The sequence below is a fragment of the Sturnus vulgaris genome, chromosome 16 (genome assembly GCF_052056855.1).
Source record: "Sturnus vulgaris isolate bStuVul1 chromosome 16, bStuVul1.hap1, whole genome shotgun sequence".
NCBI classification, from domain to species: Eukaryota; Metazoa; Chordata; class Aves; order Passeriformes; family Sturnidae; genus Sturnus; species Sturnus vulgaris.
The window spans coordinates 7,427,329-7,444,685 of record NC_142258.1 but is presented as its reverse complement, the minus strand read 5'-3'; the positions used below and the strand labels follow the sequence as shown (position 1 = coordinate 7,444,685).

The following is a 17,357-nucleotide window of genomic DNA, read 5'->3' as shown; positions in this document are numbered from 1 at the left end:
ACGTATGAGACTATCTTCAAAACTGCAGCTATGGCATGCTTGAAAACAGCCAGAAATTTAAAATCTCCAGTATACTTTAAACTCAGCTCCATTAAACTTTATAATGCCATTATCACTGAGTTGTCACACTGCAATTCTGCCAGTTAGTTTCCCCTATGCTACTTTTTTAAAGAGTATACAAACCAACAAATTTATTTTGATATACCCTAGTGTACCAGGAATATCGATCCACTATGTACTTTAATAATATGAGAGATTAACACATTAAGAATTCGAGCAAAATACACTTGCCCTGACCATCCTTTTCTTGCAGGTATCTTGTGGTAGCCTTTTAGACCCTAGACTCCAAATGTGTGTTAATATGCAAATCTTACTCCCTGTGTCTACACAAATCCTGGTATCTGCAGAGAACATTGAAATCAGCACCTCAAAGACACTGAGCTCCAACGGTCTGATAAGTCGAACCCCTCATACTTCACAAAACCTCTTTTTGCAATAATTTCCAAATAAATATGCTATTTATTTGGTTGCCTTTAAAAAAATAATCATGAAACCATTAGCATTCAGTTTTGTTTTCACTCTCATAGGTGACACCAACTAATGATTAAACCAGCCACGAGAAACATGAATATTTAACTCATTTCTGATTGCAATTTACAGCATGAAAAATTCCGTGTAGCAGAAGCTGGGAATTCACTGAAGCCTCAGGCTTCACCATCATGATGGCTCCGGAGAGCAGCCAGGCCAAACCATGGTGTGATACACCTCACCGAGCATCCCTGCTGAGAACAGCCCCAGCCAAATGCTGGGACACTGCAGGAGCACTGCTTTTGCTGAAAACCCAGCTAAATTCTTAAAGAAATTACTCTTCACATGCCGCGTCTCCCCGAACAGGTTTGCCGCGTGGGCACCGAAACACCTGGAGGCAGCAGGACAAGGTGGGAACGTGTGGGAACAGAAGCCGGGCCGGGGACGGTGTTTGTGCCAGGTGAGGTGTTTGTTTCACTGCAGCTGTTCCACCGCTCCTCACGGTGTGGCTCAACACTCCCAGCTCGGGGCCAGCTGCCTGCCAGCCCGGGCACGGTGGCATTACAGACACCCACGGAGCCACTGCTGGCACCGCAGCCCCTGAGGTGCGGTGCCGAGCGAGCCTCTGCACGCCTCCACAGCGGCACGGAGACCGCAGACACCTTCATTTTCCGCCCTCATTCCAATAAGCTGCAGGCTGCATGTGGTAAAACAACGCAAACCTCTAGGACACTGAGGAGGGTGTCCGGATTGAGCGGCTGAGGTAGGGCGGGGGTGAAGGGCAGGACAGCAAGGGGGACTCGAAAGGACACCCGACGGGCATCAGGCACCGCTGCCAGCCCCGGCGGCTTTTGGAGCGCGGCCGGGGCGCTGCACACCCACAGCCGCCCTGCGCCGCCACAGGCGGGCCCTGCCCGGCCCCCGCGGGGAGGAGACAGCGGCGGGAGGCGGCGGCGCTCCCCCAGCCCCGGCAGGCCCGGCAGCCGGGGGCGAGCGGCCGAGCGGGGCCGCGGCCCGGCGGGCGGCAGCCGCAGAGGTGAGGGGGACGTTGCCGGGGCCGGCGCGGTCCCGCTCCGCCAGCCCGAGCTCCGGCGCTGCCCGGAGTGCCGAGAGGGCCGCGGCCCGGCAGCTGCGAGAGCGGGGCCGTGTCCTCCCCCCTTACCTCCGGGGGACACAGCCGGGGAGCCGCTGTCCGCCCGGGGCTTTGGCTCGTGGGGGTGGCAGCAGCGGTGGTGAGGGGTGGTTACTGCTCCTGGCCTGCTCTGGGTGCCGCTGCAGGCCGCGGGCGGGGGCCGAGGTAACGCCCGGGCTCGGGAGCGCCCCGCGGGCAGCCAGGGCTCACCCGCTGTGTGTGACAGTGCCCAGGGCCCCGCACGGCCGTGTGTGTGCAGGGGACACAGCAGGGACACCGGCACCCGGCCTGCCCGGGGTTGCCAACAGGAGAGTGCATTCTCTAACCTGCCCCTTCTAAGGGTCCCCCTGCAACAACAGCTGGAAATTTTCAGGGAGAATGCAGCGCTGAGGTGTCCTCGAAACTGCCACAGTTAAATATGTTCAGGGCGTCTGGAATCATTTTGCCTTAATAGGCCGAGTTTTGAAGCTGTGGGGGGGGTGCTCTGGATACTGAGCACAAGGATACTCACAGAAATCAGTCTCTGTATTACCGATTTCCAGCACCCGTGGCAACAAATTGTCCATGCAGGTGATTAGAAGTGATTCTTTTACTGGTAAATTCATACCGCGATGGGTAAACATGGGGTTAATGTTACAAAGGAAGAAGGTGAGAGTCACCTGTATCTTGCTATTTGGTTTTGGGAGTTTCAGAAGAAGTTGCAGGGACAAGCCCTCGACGTTTGATGTGCTTTTGTAAAAGTAATGTTTTAGGCTGAAACTTGCATTCTCTCTTTATATAAAGGAAACATTTCATTTTCAAAAAGCATCTGTATGAGTCTGTTACTAATTGCACTTTAATTTTAAGGGAAATTGGATGGCTGAGTGAGAACAGTCTGTTCAGAAGAGGTCGTGGCTGAGGATTAATAACATGTCTAAAGAAATGCAGGAACTACAGAAGCAGTGGCACTCCATGATGCAGACCATCCACAGCAATGCAAATGTGGGTCTGGATTCTAATTTTATATATTTATAAAGCTACTCCTTTTGTAATTATCAGGACATCACACCCTGATCTATTTAAATGCACTCCCTGTTTTTTAAGTGAACACTGTGAGGCCTATGGGAAGGCCTCCCACACCTTCAATCAAGAAAGAGGGAAGCCTGTTCTGCACTTTTGTGTTTTACTGGCATAACCCTTTGAGATAGTAGAATGGCATTTTAGTGAAATGGTTGTACTGCTATGAAAAGAACTAAAACTACAATACGTGTTTCCTTAAGGGAGGAAATTACTGCAGTAGAATTCTAGTGTATAGCTATGACTGCCTCTGTAAAAAGATTTTTTTACTAGTAGTATTATTAAATTCTTATCATTTCTGATACAGACATGCCTGCTCTATACTTAGATTCAATAAATGAGCAGGTTGCAGATATTACTAAGCCATAGATAAAAGAATAGTTGAGTATTTTTAAATGTTGCAGATTTTAAAAATTAATAAATAGAGGTCTCTAGTTCAAAATAATGGTTGCCAAGACACCAGTGAAAGCTACAGCTAGACTGATTTATTTAATTTTTTACTTGTTTTCAGATTGGCTGCTTTTTTGTGGGTTTGTTGTTTTTTAGAATTTGTGCAATAGAACTGGGAAGTCCAAGAAAAACATTTCTGCTGTTGGTAGAATTATATTTGCCCTGAAGTTATCTAAATTTGCAGCAAGTCCCCGTGGTTTTGAAACAGAGACAAGAGATGCTCCCTATTCCAGCTGCAGACTGACAAAAGATCTGTCCTACCTGTAGTTCACTACAGTAGCAGTGATCTGTGAAAGATATCTGTGACAGGAGATTAAAAAAAAAAAAAAATCTGAAACGTTTTCCATTTATCTGCAGGTTGTTGCCTTTATGAATTCTCGAGTTGGCCAATATTTAGATGACCATCCATTTGTTGCCTTATCACTCCTGATGTTTATTGCAGTGTCGGCTATTCCTGTTGGATTTTTCCTGGTTTTTGTTGTTACAACAGCTGTAATGGCCTGTATTGGTGTGATAGTCATGGAAGGTACTGTATGCATTCATGGGTATACTTACCTATTCCCTTTTAAGGCATGTTATCTTTTCCCTTTTTAATTTTTCCTTCTGGAAGTCTGAGTCCTAGCAATTGAGGATTTCTAAGTGTAGTCCTCAGGTCTGAACAGTAGTAAAACTCTTAATACAAGAATAGTAATCCAATTAAGTGTAGACCATACAGGGGAAATCCTATTTTCCTTTCTAATCTCAGCCACCAGGATATGCCTAAACCAGTTATCTTGAGCATGCATAGCTTTTACAGAGGCTAGCCAGATGAGTGAGGAAGATGGTTTTCCCAAATTGTTTGAATTTTGGGTTATGTTAGAATGTCAGCTCTTCTATTTGTACCTAGACTTGTTTAAATAACAAAGTAATATTTTATTAGGTGTTGTCATAGCCATAGGTGGCATAGCCCTTCTGTGTGTGCTGTGTGGTCTGGGAGCCCTGTCCCTGGGAGTTTCTGGAGTGCTGAGTGTTTCCTACATTGCACTTTCAACTCTGGTCAACTACTGGTGTGCATCAAGGTGAGTATGGATGTCTTGATCCATGCTTGCATTTCAAAAGCTGCAGCTGTGCTATTACAGTCATTGTTCCATCTTTTTTTCTAAGTGAGCCACTGTTGCTTAGTTTAACAATGTTTCTTAAATGCTTTGAATCTTGGGCTACCCTCATGACTTAAAGTGCAGCATACAGCTATCTGGTCATCAATAACCACTCCATTGAGTGTTAATTCATGCCCTTTTTCCTATTTTGGACAGAGGAAATACAAATGCTCTTCAAATGTGAATGTGCTAGCACAACATGACATCAGGCAGTAAAATACAACTTCGTCTCACTCCAACGTATTGCTTTAAATGTCATTAAAATCCACTGCCAAGTAGAATTTTGTGTAGAAGATGAGCCTTTCGCAGTTTTTCCTGCATGATGACCCATCTCTGCTCACCAGCATTTGTAGAGTAAGGGAGGAAAAGCGGTTGTAGATTTGGGATAGGCAGAGAAGTACTTAAAAAGGGCAGCATGGTCAAAATAGAAATAACAAGTTTTGTAGGATACTGCACCGTGCAAGTAGCCAGTTGTGCCCCTCAGGATTTTGGGCTTGGAGGCCTATTTCAGTCAGCATTGCCTCAGCTAGGCAGCTGAGAGCAGGAGGCAGCAGCAGGCTGTGCTGCAGTGCCACCTGTGCCCCCCTGAAATACCTGCCAGGGAAAGAACCACAGTAATCACTGAGGCATAGGGAAGAACAAGAAGAAAGATCACAGCTGCTCTCTCCTGGGCTTCCTCAGTTTGCTCCTTCAGCACAGTTGTGTTTGCACAGCTCTTGATGACACACAAAGCTGCCTGAGATGGCAGCAGGGTAACAAAAGCATGGTGCAAGACCCAGTTCCAAGGCATGCTGCCAGGTCCCCAGCACTGCCCACCAGTTCCCGATTTCCACTTTCCATGACATATGTAAGTGCACAATTCAACCTACAGACCAGCCCTGTGAACTACAGCTTTGATGTTAAAACAGACAATACCATCAATTTTTATGTACCTCTGACTTTTGAGAGAAGCTTAGGTAGACCAGAAGCAGATACAAGCCTGTCTAGGACATCTCACAGTGCTCAGCTTTTTTGAGTGAAAAGTTAAAAGACAATAAAACCATTCTTTTCTCATGTGCACAGGGGCCAGATAAGGAAGCAAGATGTTAATGGAAGTTTACCACAGAAGCAGCCTGGCTTGGATCTTTCTGGCAGTACTGGAAAGAGTGAATAAGCAGATTTCACCCCCCTTCATAGGCACTTAGCTGTATAATTCCAGCCTTTATTATGTAATTGTTTACTCATTTAGCATTCAGCCATTGTGTACTCCTGGAAACTGAGAAAAATCAGTGTACATCTTACACTGGCACTGTAAAAGGGAGCTTAAGAATAACCAAGAAGCAGCAGTGCAGTAGTAAGTGTATGTGCATGATGGAATGTTCCATAGAGCTTGGTAAAGGCACAGAATAGTAGCTGGTACTGTTATGTCAATGGCAAGTAGGTGGACAGAAAGGGGAGGGAGATACTTGATTTCTCAGATACTGGAGTTCTGAATGTACTCTCTTTAGTATGTAGCAGTAGTCATTTTGATACAGGAGTAACAGTAGAAACATTTTGAATGTAGAAAAGTATTTGTAAGCCTTAACAACCTTTGTTAAAAATAGTATGAGTACACCAGACCAATGCTTTATGTTCATTATACAGGGAAAAGTGGGTTTGTCATAGGTCATGGTCTAAGCTTTTATCTCCCTTTAGCTGTTGTGTTATTCCAAAGGGATATTTTCCTTATTCTCATTGCCTCATGCTTAGGTCTTAGATCTTATATTTAAATTGCCTGGTTTGCTTCTCAGTTGTAACTCTGCATGTTATTTAAAAATTTTTTTTTCATTTTTGCAAATGCTATTATATTTTTAAGCATTAAGTATCTAACTATAGTAGTTTAATAAAGTGCTCTTTGTTTAACCAGAGTGTCTTATTAATCTTTTATTCTACAGTAAAAACAATTTTTTCACGTCCTGTTTTAGGAAGGCTACATTTGGAGCTGAGTTTTTCTTCTTGAATATAGTATTTTATATGGCCAACACTGCTGAGCCACAACCTGCAGATTACTCCTTTTCTCAGGCTTATAAAGGAAATGCAGATACCCAAGTTAGTTCTATTTAGTTTTGCATAAACAAACCTGCTGCTTGACTAAAACATGGAGACCTGAGCCTACCTGAGCTGTAGTGGTGGTAATAGCTTCAGCCTTCGGCTAAGCTGGCCTCACACTTCAGCTGTAGAGCAAAACAATCCCAAGAAGATTTCCAGGAGCTCTTTATTTTAATGGCAGATTAATTCAGCCAACAGTACAAAGCCACATAACCAGCCTTCCCTCAGGCAAGGCTGCCTGCAAGAGCTTTCCAGGAGGCACCTCCAAAAACAGAGCAATAAAGCCTTTACACCTACCTAAAGTTACAACACTCAAAATCTTTACAGTACAGCTCCTAGATGAATACACAGTTGAATTCTTTCTCTTCAGTTTTCTTTATGCCCTCATCTTCTGAAGGGAAGAGGCATTACTTAATAAAAGCAGCAGACACTAAAGTAAGTTAATCCAGTCCCACTCAGAGTCTGACCCAACATGAACCATTTCCATCTGCATTTTAAATTTATTTTTCATTATGTAATTCATTCTGTCATCAGCACTTAGCAGGAGCTAAAACTGTGAATTCTCAGTTACCTGCAGATAAACTTGGAACAGTTTCACTCCTGCTGCCCTGACCTTTGCATGCTTATCAGCCTGTCATTTCAAGGCCTCTCACTGTGTCCTTTCAGCAAGAGCTGCTTTTTGCACAGTGCTATCACCAGAGCAAGGTTTTCAATTGAGAGATGCTGAAGAAAAATCTAGGTCAGCACAGAGTAGGTGTTCTACTGGAGACATTAAGGCATCCCTTAAAAGGAGGGCAGAGGTTGTTTACTTCTTTGAATTATTAAAGACTGCAATAGATCTAAGAAGTCCTTAGCAAGACAGGCTGGGGAGATGCTGCAGAGCCCCCTCATTCTCAGTTGTTCTCTCGGCTTTCTGCAGAACAGCACCAACCCCACAAGAAACCAGCAGGAGACTCCCACCCCAGTAGCACCATTCCCAGCCAGCTCAGCTCTCACAGATCTGGTTCACTGCCCCTTACTTTTGGCATAAACATGCCTTAATAGGCAGCCACTCTTATAGCCCTAAATCTTGGGGGACCCCAAACATCCCCTGTCTAAGGAGATTTGGGGCAACAGCTGTGGTATGGTTCCTGAAGCAGCTGTTTGAGCTCAGGCTGCAGAGTCAATGCTGCCTCCACATGCAGCAGGTTCCCTGACTGATTCCTCTGACTTCTCTTGCAGCACCATCATCCCCACCTCACCCTGCTCTGTGTCAGAAGACAGAGACCTCTCCCTGAGTCTTTTTTACTTATGAGCTTAAGTTTTCCTGATAACAAATAGGGGACAGAGAGGCAGCAACACACAGAGGAAGAGGGAAGGAATGCATGAGGCTGGGCTCTAGGGTAAACTAGGTACAAAATAAGGAACACAATCCTGTGTTCTCCTTGATTTAAATTAATTACAAGTCTTCATTCAAATCACCCCTGCAATATTCCCAAGGAGCATTAACTGAGCCACTCAGAACTACAGCTAACCCTCCCAGAAACCAGGGACAGATCTCTCCTATGCCACATCTGAAGTCTTTCCCTAGGCAGACAATATCAGCCAGGGGCAGAAACCAGGCAAGAACAACCTTCTCTTTGACCTAGATGGCTGTCACAGTGCAAGCTCTGTCTCACCTCCTCAGGCAGTAAAAAAATAGTACAAAATACAGAAGTCAGAGAGCAAAAGTAAAGCTCTCACTGCTTCCCATACTGAAGGTATCCAAGTTATTTTAAATACCTTCACTAGGGCAAGTCTGCAGATTCTTGTATGCAAGATGCATAAGAGATGTTTTAGCTTACTGGGACACTAACCAGCCTGTTTACATGTACACATGTAACATTACTGAGTAAACTCCAATCATCCTAGAGCAAAGGTTGAAACTTCTTTGAATCAGTGAGAAACAAGAAAACTTCTCTTTCTGAACACATATGAAGATCTTTTCCCCACACTTCAGAACAAGAAGGATGGAGAGAGGGAATATTAAGATTAGCCTTATTTGGGTCAGAAGAGCTAAACAGCCCATCCTGTTATGTACAACATGCTGTCAAGTACCTAAACCCTCTTCATCAAGGGCCACTTACCTGACCTTTGCAGAAATACTTATTCCAGCCAAGTGCTAAGTCAACAAGACTTAAGTATAGCAGGTTGTTTGCTGGACAATAGCTTAAGTAATCCTTTCAGCCTTAACACAAGGCCAATGACAGTCACTGGCTTGTAATTAAGTGGCTCCAATAGGATTCATAGTTTAATTATGTTTATATTACTATAATTGTGATTAAATACTAGCATAAGGTCAAATGATCATCTTAATCATGGTCTCTACTCCATGTTCTCTTTGCATGAAATACACGTTAATTAGAAAATGCATCCTGAAACCTATTGCATTAACAATAGCTCATTAATAGTGCCTAAGTGAAGTAGGGGCTGTGGCAGACAAGCCCACAGCCTGTGCTGTTTACACACAGCATGTTTGACAAGTGCCACTGACTTGATCTGAAACCCTACACAGACCAGAGCTGGACTTGAGATGATCACTCTTCCCTGCTCACAAAAAGGTGCCAGACAGTGTTTAACCTAAGGCTGTCACACTCCTACTGCAACAAAGCACTTGCACTCTGCATGCAGCTATATTTTATGACTCATTTTCTTGACTATGCAAGGCAAGGTGTACAAAATACAAAATCAGAACTGCATAAAAAGTGCCTCACCTCAGGTGGGCAGCATTACATCTACAGACAGTGCTGTCAGTACTGCAGACAAAATAGCTTTAGCTGTACTTGGACCTTTTTTCCTCCACCCAGTTTGAGACCCCAAATTGCATACTCCTAGCCCCCCTATTAAGTGGCCAATGGAACTTCCAGCCATCAGAAGATCAGCTCTGGCAGCAGGAAGTCTGTTCCACTTTTTTTTAAAGGGAGGCTTCACTGTGTATCTCCTTCAAAGACCTTTTGTAATGATCTGATGCCCAAAAGGACAAAGATTTTTTTTTTTTTTTTTTTTTTTTTACGGTTTTAGCACAAGTGCTGGGTGTTGCTAAACAATTTCAGTAAAGCCAGGTTTTAATTTCCAGGTATAGTGCAGGGCTTATGTTACAAGAACAGCTGGAGGAGCTACTCATACTGGCACAACAAGAATTTTTAAGAACCCAGTTAAGTGGAATCACAATTTTGATCTGTGATAAGCAATTCAAGAAAGGAAATTGGCTGCAGAGTCCAACAGGAACTTAGCATAGCAATGGTCTGTTTCAGAACAAAGACACTCAGGAAATTAAGTATTATAGTCATTGTTAAAGATGAATCTACAATAAGGACACATTGAGAGGATGAATAGTGTTGATTTGCATAACTAGATGCAGGAGAGGGAATACATGACAGACATAATTCATCAAGTGACTACCCCAAGTTTATTTGGAAATGCACACTAATGTACCACATTTACCATGTATGCTCTTCTCTTTAGGCATTTAAGAAAAGCCAAAAATAGTAGCATTGTGGCCAGAGAGAGAACACCAGTCATTGCAATGGCAGCCCATGCCTCCTTGCTCAGGAGAGTGCTCCCTGCAAAGCAAAGGGAAAGGCAGTTTGTTTGTGGAGACAGATCCTCCCTAAGCCCAAGCAGCATCCCCCAGCCCCACACTGGCTCAGTACCTTGGGCTGCAGGCCACTCTTCTGGCACAAGGAGGACAGGGCCCCCCAGGCTCACCACTGCAGAGTTCACAGCTGCCATCCCACTTTCTACAACAGAAACACGGTACAGTTGAACCCACTGCACTGTGGGGTTATCTTGGATCAGTGCAACCTAAAAATCCACTCAGACGTTACCTCGCTTGCTTCTAGACAGCCTTGGGCATCTTGGTATGCACAATGGGGAGTCTGGGTGAAAACGGTGACAGATCAGAACACTGCAGTGGAAGTACACCTGGGACAGAGAATGAGAGGAATGAGATATCCATTCAATGTGAAACAATTGCTCCAAGTCCAATGTCACCTACCAGGCCAGGAAGGGCTTTGTCACCAGAGACAAAGGCAAAAGTCTTCACTTCCAGCCTTTGGCGATAGTTAGCATAGCTGACACCACGTCCCACAGGGTGAAACACAGTCCTATAGCTGTCTAGGTCATACTCACAGCTGCCAATAAATAAAAACAAAGTTAGAACATCAGAGAAGGTTTGGGTGGTTGGTGTTAATGCCTTTAAGCAGAAGACTCAAGGTTATTTGAGGTGCTATCTTCTTCCTACAATTCCTACTTACTCCAGCATCCCAGGGCAGTTCTTAGAAGGCCCTCATACTTAAGGTCTCTTACTAAAGGGGGAGCAGGGGACACTTAGGGACTCCTCCCACCCACTGCAAAAGGTGCTTTCATCTGTATGGCAGGGCACTCACCCATCAACAACAATATTCCACTGGGGCAGGGATCTTGGATCCTGTGAGGCTGTTGCCCAGCAGTCATCCAGTACCAAGTGGAGGTTGGGGTCGTTGCGGTTCAGGACCTGCACCTCCAGGAAGATGGGCTGGCGCAGGTACCTCACTATGGGATACTGATCCTCGCGGTATGGCTGCCTGAATGTGTCCTCTGAAAGAGCCAAAGTCACTTATGGTAAATAACTCAGGGTGCAAAAAGGGTATCAAGCTCTTCAACAGCAGCTCATTGGACAACTATTGTATGTCCAAGGGCCACAGATTTGAGGGATGTGCTTCAAGCAGCATGGATGAGCAGGAAGGAAGCACACCACCACTATAGAAATCTGTACAACCAGAACAGTCCACTCATCCACCCTCTCCTCCACAAGCTCCAGATACTTCTCAGCCACTGAGCCCAAAGCCAGCTTTACCTGGGTAGCTTAGAAGAACTAAGGAGAGGGAACCTTGATTCACTGAAGAAGGTGGAGGGGAAAGGTTGTCTACTTTTATGGTGAGGGAGGCATCACTGTTGCTGAAGGAGCACACGACTGTTAACCTATAACAAGGAAGGAGCTAGTAAGTCATATATTGATGTATGAGTAATGCAGTACTGGATGGCCTAAAGAGGTTTCCAGACACACCTGAGTTCACTGTCCCTTGAGATCCTGCCCAGGGGAAGGTCTGTCCATAATGCTCTCACCTCATTCTCATAATGAATCTGCTCCCCATCAAACTGCAGATAAATAATATTAGTGAGGGCATTGCCAATTCCTGAATCCCACCCCCACCAGTCCTGGCCACACACTCACCCAATGCCTGGTCCCACAGCCATTCAGTGGGACATGAAACTGAACCCTGTCATTCAGAGGGGACTTGTAGGCTGGCCGGCACACAGGATCCCTGAGCCTGAGTGTATCCAAATCCAGCAGCGGTGTGGTACTTTCAGCGAGGATTTCAAAATCCATGAACCCATCCTGGGTGCATACAGCAGCTGTAACAGAGGTTCACATGAGTTGTCATGTGAGTCAGGGACAGCTCTGTCTGCGGGGAGCTGTTGGTGAGGTGAACTAATCCAACACAAAGTGTAACAATGAGCCATGCTGGGGGATCACAGCACGGGAGCTGCAGGAGTCAGTCACTTACCTATTGGTGTGTGCTGCTCACAGGGACACTCAGGATGCATCACCATTGCCACAGTCTCCCCGTGGAAGTGAAAAGCCAGTTTCAAAGAGGACATGTAGTACTGGAGTCCTGAGCAGCTCTCCCCAGGTTGCTGAAGGACAAGTTAATTCACTTAGAGCGTGACTACAAGAGCTCTGTTCAACACATGCACCTCTTAGAGCTGATTAACAAATAAGCCAGGCCTGAAGAGTACACTGGCCACAGAGGAAGCTCATTTGCATTGCTCCAGGCATACCAAATACCTACCCCCCTCTAAGAGGAATATTTTTACCTCCATCTCTTTTTGCCAAAAGAAACCTAAGTTACCTTGCATGATGCCTATCTATTACACAGTTAGTTTGCATTCATCTTAATCACACCTGCCCTCAGTCAGCCCCCAGGGCATGACTGATTTGACAGCTGCTTAATCAAGGTCAAAGCTACTGTGCTCTGGGTCTCAAAACAGCAAGGAGGTGTGATCACACCAACGCCTGTGACTCAGAACTCACCCTGGATTTCAGGACTCTCCTGCTAATATACAGCCTGACCCCTCTCTGTGTGTCCAAAGTGATTCCATTTTCCTGAAGCTGATCCACGGGGATAGTTTTATTCTCTACATCCACATCCGTAAGGATCCCAGGAAAGGCTGGGATGGCAACAGTCACGTGTGTTGTATTACAGATTGCTGGACCTGCAACAACACCTTGGATAAATGTAAGATCAGTTTTCCCTGGGGCAAAAGCAGGTCAGGCTCTGGCTTTTTCCATGTATTACCTGGAGCACAAAGCATTCTTGACTCTGCAGTCAGTCTACGCTCAGGAGGGCCATACATGAGCTTGAGTGCCACAGTGTAGAGCACCTTATCATTGTGCTGACAAAGAAGATAGAGCTCTATTAGACAATGCTCAGCTCTGACCCAGCATAAGACCAACCCCAGAGGGCCATGTACTGCATCAGGTTCAGGTTTGCAGCAGCAGTTTCTTCCCACCTCACCCTTTCTAAAAAGAGCTGCTGATCAGGAGACTACCAGTCAGATGTTCCCAAGACTGGCTGTGGCTAGAGTTCTGCTTCTGGAGATTCCCACTCACTGTGCCTCCCCATTTCCTTGTGCCAGGCAGTTCAGTGACTGCTGTGCAAAGCTTTGCACACACCAGCTTAGCATCAGCTCTGTCCCTGGCCTGAAAACGCATTCCCCAGGTCTACACGAGACAGTCAGTGCTGGCCAAACAGGAGCTGGGTAACTCCTCAGTGCTGATTTTCCATTCACATACCTTGTAGGACACAACTCCAGTGGCAGCAAAGGCCACCTGAAAGATCAGGTTGTGGCCATCAACTAGGAAGTTATAGCCTTGCTTCATTGCTTGCCCAAAGCTCAGCTGATGTATTCTGCTTCCATCATCAACTGACAGATTCCAGGACATTAGAGTTGCTGGAACCTGCAAAGCAAGAAATCCCTGCTTTGGGAAGGAAGGCACAGAAGCACCAAGGCATTGGATTTTCACCCTGCAGGGCTGCCACCTCCCTGGTGTTACATTTGAGCTCCCTATATTGACAGGGCAGAACTAGGCTTCCCAATAAGATGTAGGTTTATCAGAGAGGTCCCTGCCTGAACTTGGAGCCATCAGGCTCAGTTTATGCCAAAACCCCAGACATTCCTCCCCAGCTCCCTTCACAAGGTAGAAGGAACATACCATATTCTCATCACTGAGATTTGAAATGAGTCCTGGGAAGGTAACCTGAAACACAGCATGAGAATTAGACTGCAGAAACTTGCAGAGCTGGAGCCACACAGCAAAATACAGCTTCCCAAAATAGACAGCCAACATCAGCTTCCCCTGCAAGAGGGCTGGAGCCAGACTGGGTGCATCATTAATGACCATTTACAAACGAGCTCTCCAGAGAGCCAGCAGCCAAGCCAAAGTGAACATGCAGCCCAGAGACCTCCTTGCAGCTCCCTGGAGCTTTCCCCACCTTTCTGCAGATCCCAAACACACAATTCCAGGAGACAGCCACCCTGCCTTGCAAGCCTCAGAGCAGGATCTCTAGCACTCCCACTCCTCTACTCACTGCCATGAAGTCTTTTGTGCAGTTTGTTGCACCAGCAAACACAGGAGTAGCAATTTCCTCTACGTGAATGCTGTCACAGTGAGTGCTGTAGGTGATATTCATCTCCTCTCCCACGGTGTCATTCACCATCAGCTTTAACCAGAGCTGGTGCTGACCATGCTACAGACAAGAGACGTGAATTAGAGGCAGCAGTACTCACTGCAGCATGAGGGCAGCTAAAAGCAATTGGGACTGAACTCTAACTTCAGAGTTGGTTTAGGTGTTTGTACCAGTGCAAGGACAAGATAGCTTCTTGTTTCAAAAGCCCAAAGGAAAAGGATGAGTTCTTTAGGAAAGCAGGGGGGCACAGGGTTAGATCAGAGCAAAAGATAAAGATAACTCCAGAACTCAAGTAGAAAACTTCAAGGAGTAGCAGGTTTTAGTGCCAGGGTCAAAAGAAAACTAAGCAAATAAATAGCAGAATAGAGTCTTGAGATATTTCAAATACCTAGAAGCAATAGATACCAGTAAAGCATCTGATTTTGGCCTCCCACTTACTACTCTACCTCAACAGCTATAATCAGCATATAGTGTTAATTGTCTGTCAATACAAATTTAAATAGATTGTTGCTCTGAAACGCTTGAATCTGGTCCATCTCCCTACAAGAAAACCTGTCGAGGTGTTCAAGTTCTCTACAGGAACAAACACAACATTAACAGCAGGCTCTGAGGGACTTAATGCATAGTTGAAAAAATAGGAATTTCAGTAGCTTTGCATTTGGTTTTCTTTTCCAACTTTTGGCATAAAGTGTTCTTCTATAAGAGAGTTTCAGATTATCAGAAGTACAAGAATCTTCAGTCTTGATAAGAGTTAGAAACAGAAATCCTATTAAACTTAGTCCTGTCCAGGGAAAAAATTAAAACTCCATTAGCTTCCCAAGATGAAGACTCCTTTACCTGCAGGCTGGTGCAGTTGACAAACAGGACACTGAGTGTCAGCCTCTCATAATCCACAGCGTGGTCACAGGACACAATCTCCTCCCCACTCACATCTAGGAGGGACATGGAAGATCAGCCCTGCAGCAGGCAGGTGCAGCAGGCAGGGCCAGGGCAGCAGCAGTACATACCAACAACAAACACATGCCAGGAGTAGTTGCTAAGCTCTCTGGAAAACTCAGCTTCCAGCCCATCCCTATGACAGGTGACATTCTCTGCAGAGGGAAGAGCACCATAAGCTCCAGCAAACCCTTCTGGAAGGGCAAACCCTGCAAGCCCCCCAGCCAGCCACCCTTCAGAGCCCCTTCCATACCAAGGCAGAGGGGAAGCAGCTCCAAGCAAACCCAAAACCCACATCCCCACCACAGCCAGCCCAGAGAGAGCACATTACCCAAGAGATCCTGGTCCCACAGGCCATCAGCACGAGGGGCTGAATACAGCAAAAATCCAAACAGGAGCAGCAACCTACAAGGGAAAGAGAACCAAATGAGAGAGCAGCAAGGAAAGGACCCACCCCCCCTTGTATCCCAAACCACACTCACCACATCCTTGAGGTGCTCCAGCACTGCTGCTCAAACCCCATCTCTTCAGGGCACCACAAGCTTGGTCTTTGCCTGCCCAGGGAGGGTTTTATAAGGCCTGGGTCTGGCTCACACAGGTGCCACATCTCTGCTGCCCAGGGAACAGAGCACTTGCACCTGCTGCTCCTTGAGTGGGGCAGCTCACAGGTGACCTTAAGGTAATACTAAATCTTTAACAGGGGTTGCTGTTGCCACCTTCTATTTTGAAAGCATCCTCTGATAATGTACTCCCTTTATTCCCATGCTAGATATTTAATAGAAAAATGCATGTCTGTTTTGGCAGTTATTTTTTTAAATGGAGTTTTCTGTGCCAACATGACAGCATTTGAGACACCAATGGGCTCAACATGACTTTTCTTGGGACTATTTGAAACACTGGTGAAGATACCATGGGGGAAAAGATCCCCAAAACCAAGGAAAATGTTTTAACGAAGGAAAGAGCCTGAATGCTAGGTCAGAACTTCTACTTTTGAGCACTCGCAGCAAAAACTGCAAAAGTCCCTGTGATACAACAGATAATGTCACTGCTCCCAGCCCTATTGTGTGCAGGCTCTGCAAGGGATGCCCTTGGAGCCACAGTAGAACAACAATCACATCAGGTGAGTGTCAGGCAGCACCAGCATGGGTCACACTGAGCCTGGCGTGGGTCACACTGAGCCTGGCGTGGGTCAGGCTCAGCCTGGCCGTGGGAATTGGTTGCTCAAGAGGACATCCAGCAGCAGTGTGTCCTGGGGCACAGAAGTTTTGCCTCCCTAAGAAGTGAAAAAATAAGGTCTTATTGTTGTTTTAAATGTTGTCATCGTCTCTGAATTGTGTAGCCACAATTACCCAGTGTGACTAATTTCATTCTTCTCCGAGCCCATTAGTTCCAAAGATCTCATTAGGCAAGCAGAGACTTACTTGCCTCCCCTTGCATGGCCTTTACCATAGCACATTTGGTGCTTATAAAAAGTTGCAATGAGGAAATGTGCTGGATAATACCTCATGCAAAACAGATGGCACGACAACATCACTGTGCAGATTCATGCTCCAAGTTATCTACAACAACCTAACAGGTGATGCTGCAGCATTTCAATCTAAATAGTTTGTTTAACTGGCAGTATTTTATTTGAGACAGTTCTCAAATTAATAGAGTAATACCCATATAAACAGTGAAATCCAGTAACAAATCAAAGCTGCTGGTTAAATAATTCATTAGTTTACAACACCATGTAACATCACAACAGAGCTTCTCTTGAGCCTGGTAAGACATTTCAATTGGAAGTGTAATGGTTCTGAAGTTCTTTTCAAACACAAAAAGAAAAGCTTCATTCTAACTATCCAGGGAGTTTTAAAAGTTCACAATTTTGAGCTTTAGTCTCAAAAGAATAATCTCCATTCAGGCTGAGAAATTTAGCTCATTTGATGTTGAATCATTTATTGCATTTCAAGTTGAGGGTTTTGAATGGGACAAAGATGAACAAGTACCAGGAGTTTAAAAACAGATGAAGATTTTCTTTGGTCTTTTCTTTGTTCTTTCTTTTTGTAATGCCCACTTTTATGACAGAAAGAATAATAAAGCTTGCAAAGCCCTGAAGCTTCTCCCCAGCTGACGTGGGTTTTTCTTTACCTCTAATTAAAACTTGGAGCAATAGTTTCCCACTTAGCATTATACAGGGTAAGTTTAAAATCCATATTTTCAGATGTTAATGATAGAAATAACTCTGAGATCAACACTTTTTGTGCTGGATTAATTCAGAGAAAAGCAAATTAAGGTACTTTTGTAGTAAAAACCAAGGAT

General features: G+C 45.4%; 2 protein-coding genes across 5 annotated transcripts; one reads left to right on the top strand and one right to left on the bottom strand.

The window, feature by feature from the left end:
* Window positions 1–435: 435 nt before the first annotated feature.
* LDAF1 (lipid droplet assembly factor 1) lies at window positions 436–6,183 on the top strand. 3 transcript variants are annotated; one of them, XM_088174388.1, is made up of 5 exons: window positions 436–988; window positions 2,507–2,641; window positions 3,524–3,692; window positions 4,086–4,224; window positions 5,365–6,183. In XM_088174388.1, the coding sequence occupies exons 2-5, from the start codon at window positions 2,570–2,572 to the stop codon at window positions 5,453–5,455; spliced, it is 471 nt and encodes a 156-aa protein (XP_088030514.1). In that variant the 5' UTR covers window positions 436–988; window positions 2,507–2,569; the 3' UTR covers window positions 5,456–6,183. The 3 variants fall into 3 exon arrangements, with proteins under 3 accessions (XP_088030514.1, XP_014724631.2, XP_014724640.2); XM_014869145.2 differs by having other exon boundaries at window positions 987–1,291; XM_014869154.2 differs by lacking the exon at window positions 436–988 and adding an exon at window positions 1,433–1,564.
* A 3,590-nt stretch (window positions 6,184–9,773) lies between these two features.
* ZP2 (zona pellucida glycoprotein 2) lies at window positions 9,774–15,800 on the bottom strand. 2 transcript variants are annotated; one of them, XM_014891371.2, is made up of 18 exons: window positions 15,539–15,800; window positions 15,388–15,461; window positions 15,128–15,211; window positions 14,958–15,052; window positions 14,022–14,180; window positions 13,646–13,690; window positions 13,226–13,390; window positions 12,729–12,825; window positions 12,464–12,645; window positions 11,937–12,066; window positions 11,603–11,784; window positions 11,435–11,526; window positions 11,225–11,349; window positions 10,776–10,965; window positions 10,385–10,520; window positions 10,215–10,311; window positions 10,041–10,127; window positions 9,774–9,950 (listed from the first exon to the last, which is right to left on the bottom strand). In XM_014891371.2, exons 1-18 carry the CDS (start codon window positions 15,661–15,663, stop codon window positions 9,814–9,816), a joined length of 2,202 nt encoding a protein of 733 aa, XP_014746857.2. In that variant the 5' UTR covers window positions 15,664–15,800; the 3' UTR covers window positions 9,774–9,813. The 2 variants fall into 2 exon arrangements, with proteins under 2 accessions (XP_014746857.2, XP_088030512.1); XM_088174386.1 differs by lacking the exons at window positions 12,464–12,645; window positions 12,729–12,825.
* Window positions 15,801–17,357: the final 1,557 nt, after the last annotated feature.

Bases quoted from the DNA above. Each gene is read 5' to 3' on its own strand.
- LDAF1 (XM_088174388.1), top strand. From the start codon at position 2,570: ATGTCTAAAGAAATGCAGGAACTACAGAAGCAGTGGCACTCCATGATG. The intron at 3,693-4,085 runs GTACTGTATGCA...ATATTTTATTAG, and splicing joins TGGTGTGATAGTCATGGAAG to GTGTTGTCATAGCCATAGGT. The intron at 4,225-5,364 runs GTGAGTATGGAT...TCATGTGCACAG, and splicing joins AACTACTGGTGTGCATCAAG to GGGCCAGATAAGGAAGCAAG.
- ZP2 (XM_014891371.2), bottom strand. From the start codon at position 15,663: ATGTGGCACCTGTGTGAGCCAGACCCAGGCCTTATAAAACCCTCCCTG. The intron at 11,527-11,602 runs GTGAGTGTGTGG...ATTTATCTGCAG, and splicing joins GCTGTGGGACCAGGCATTGG to TTTGATGGGGAGCAGATTCA. The intron at 11,350-11,434 runs GTGTGTCTGGAA...TCCTTGTTATAG, and splicing joins TCAAGGGACAGTGAACTCAG to GTTAACAGTCGTGTGCTCCT.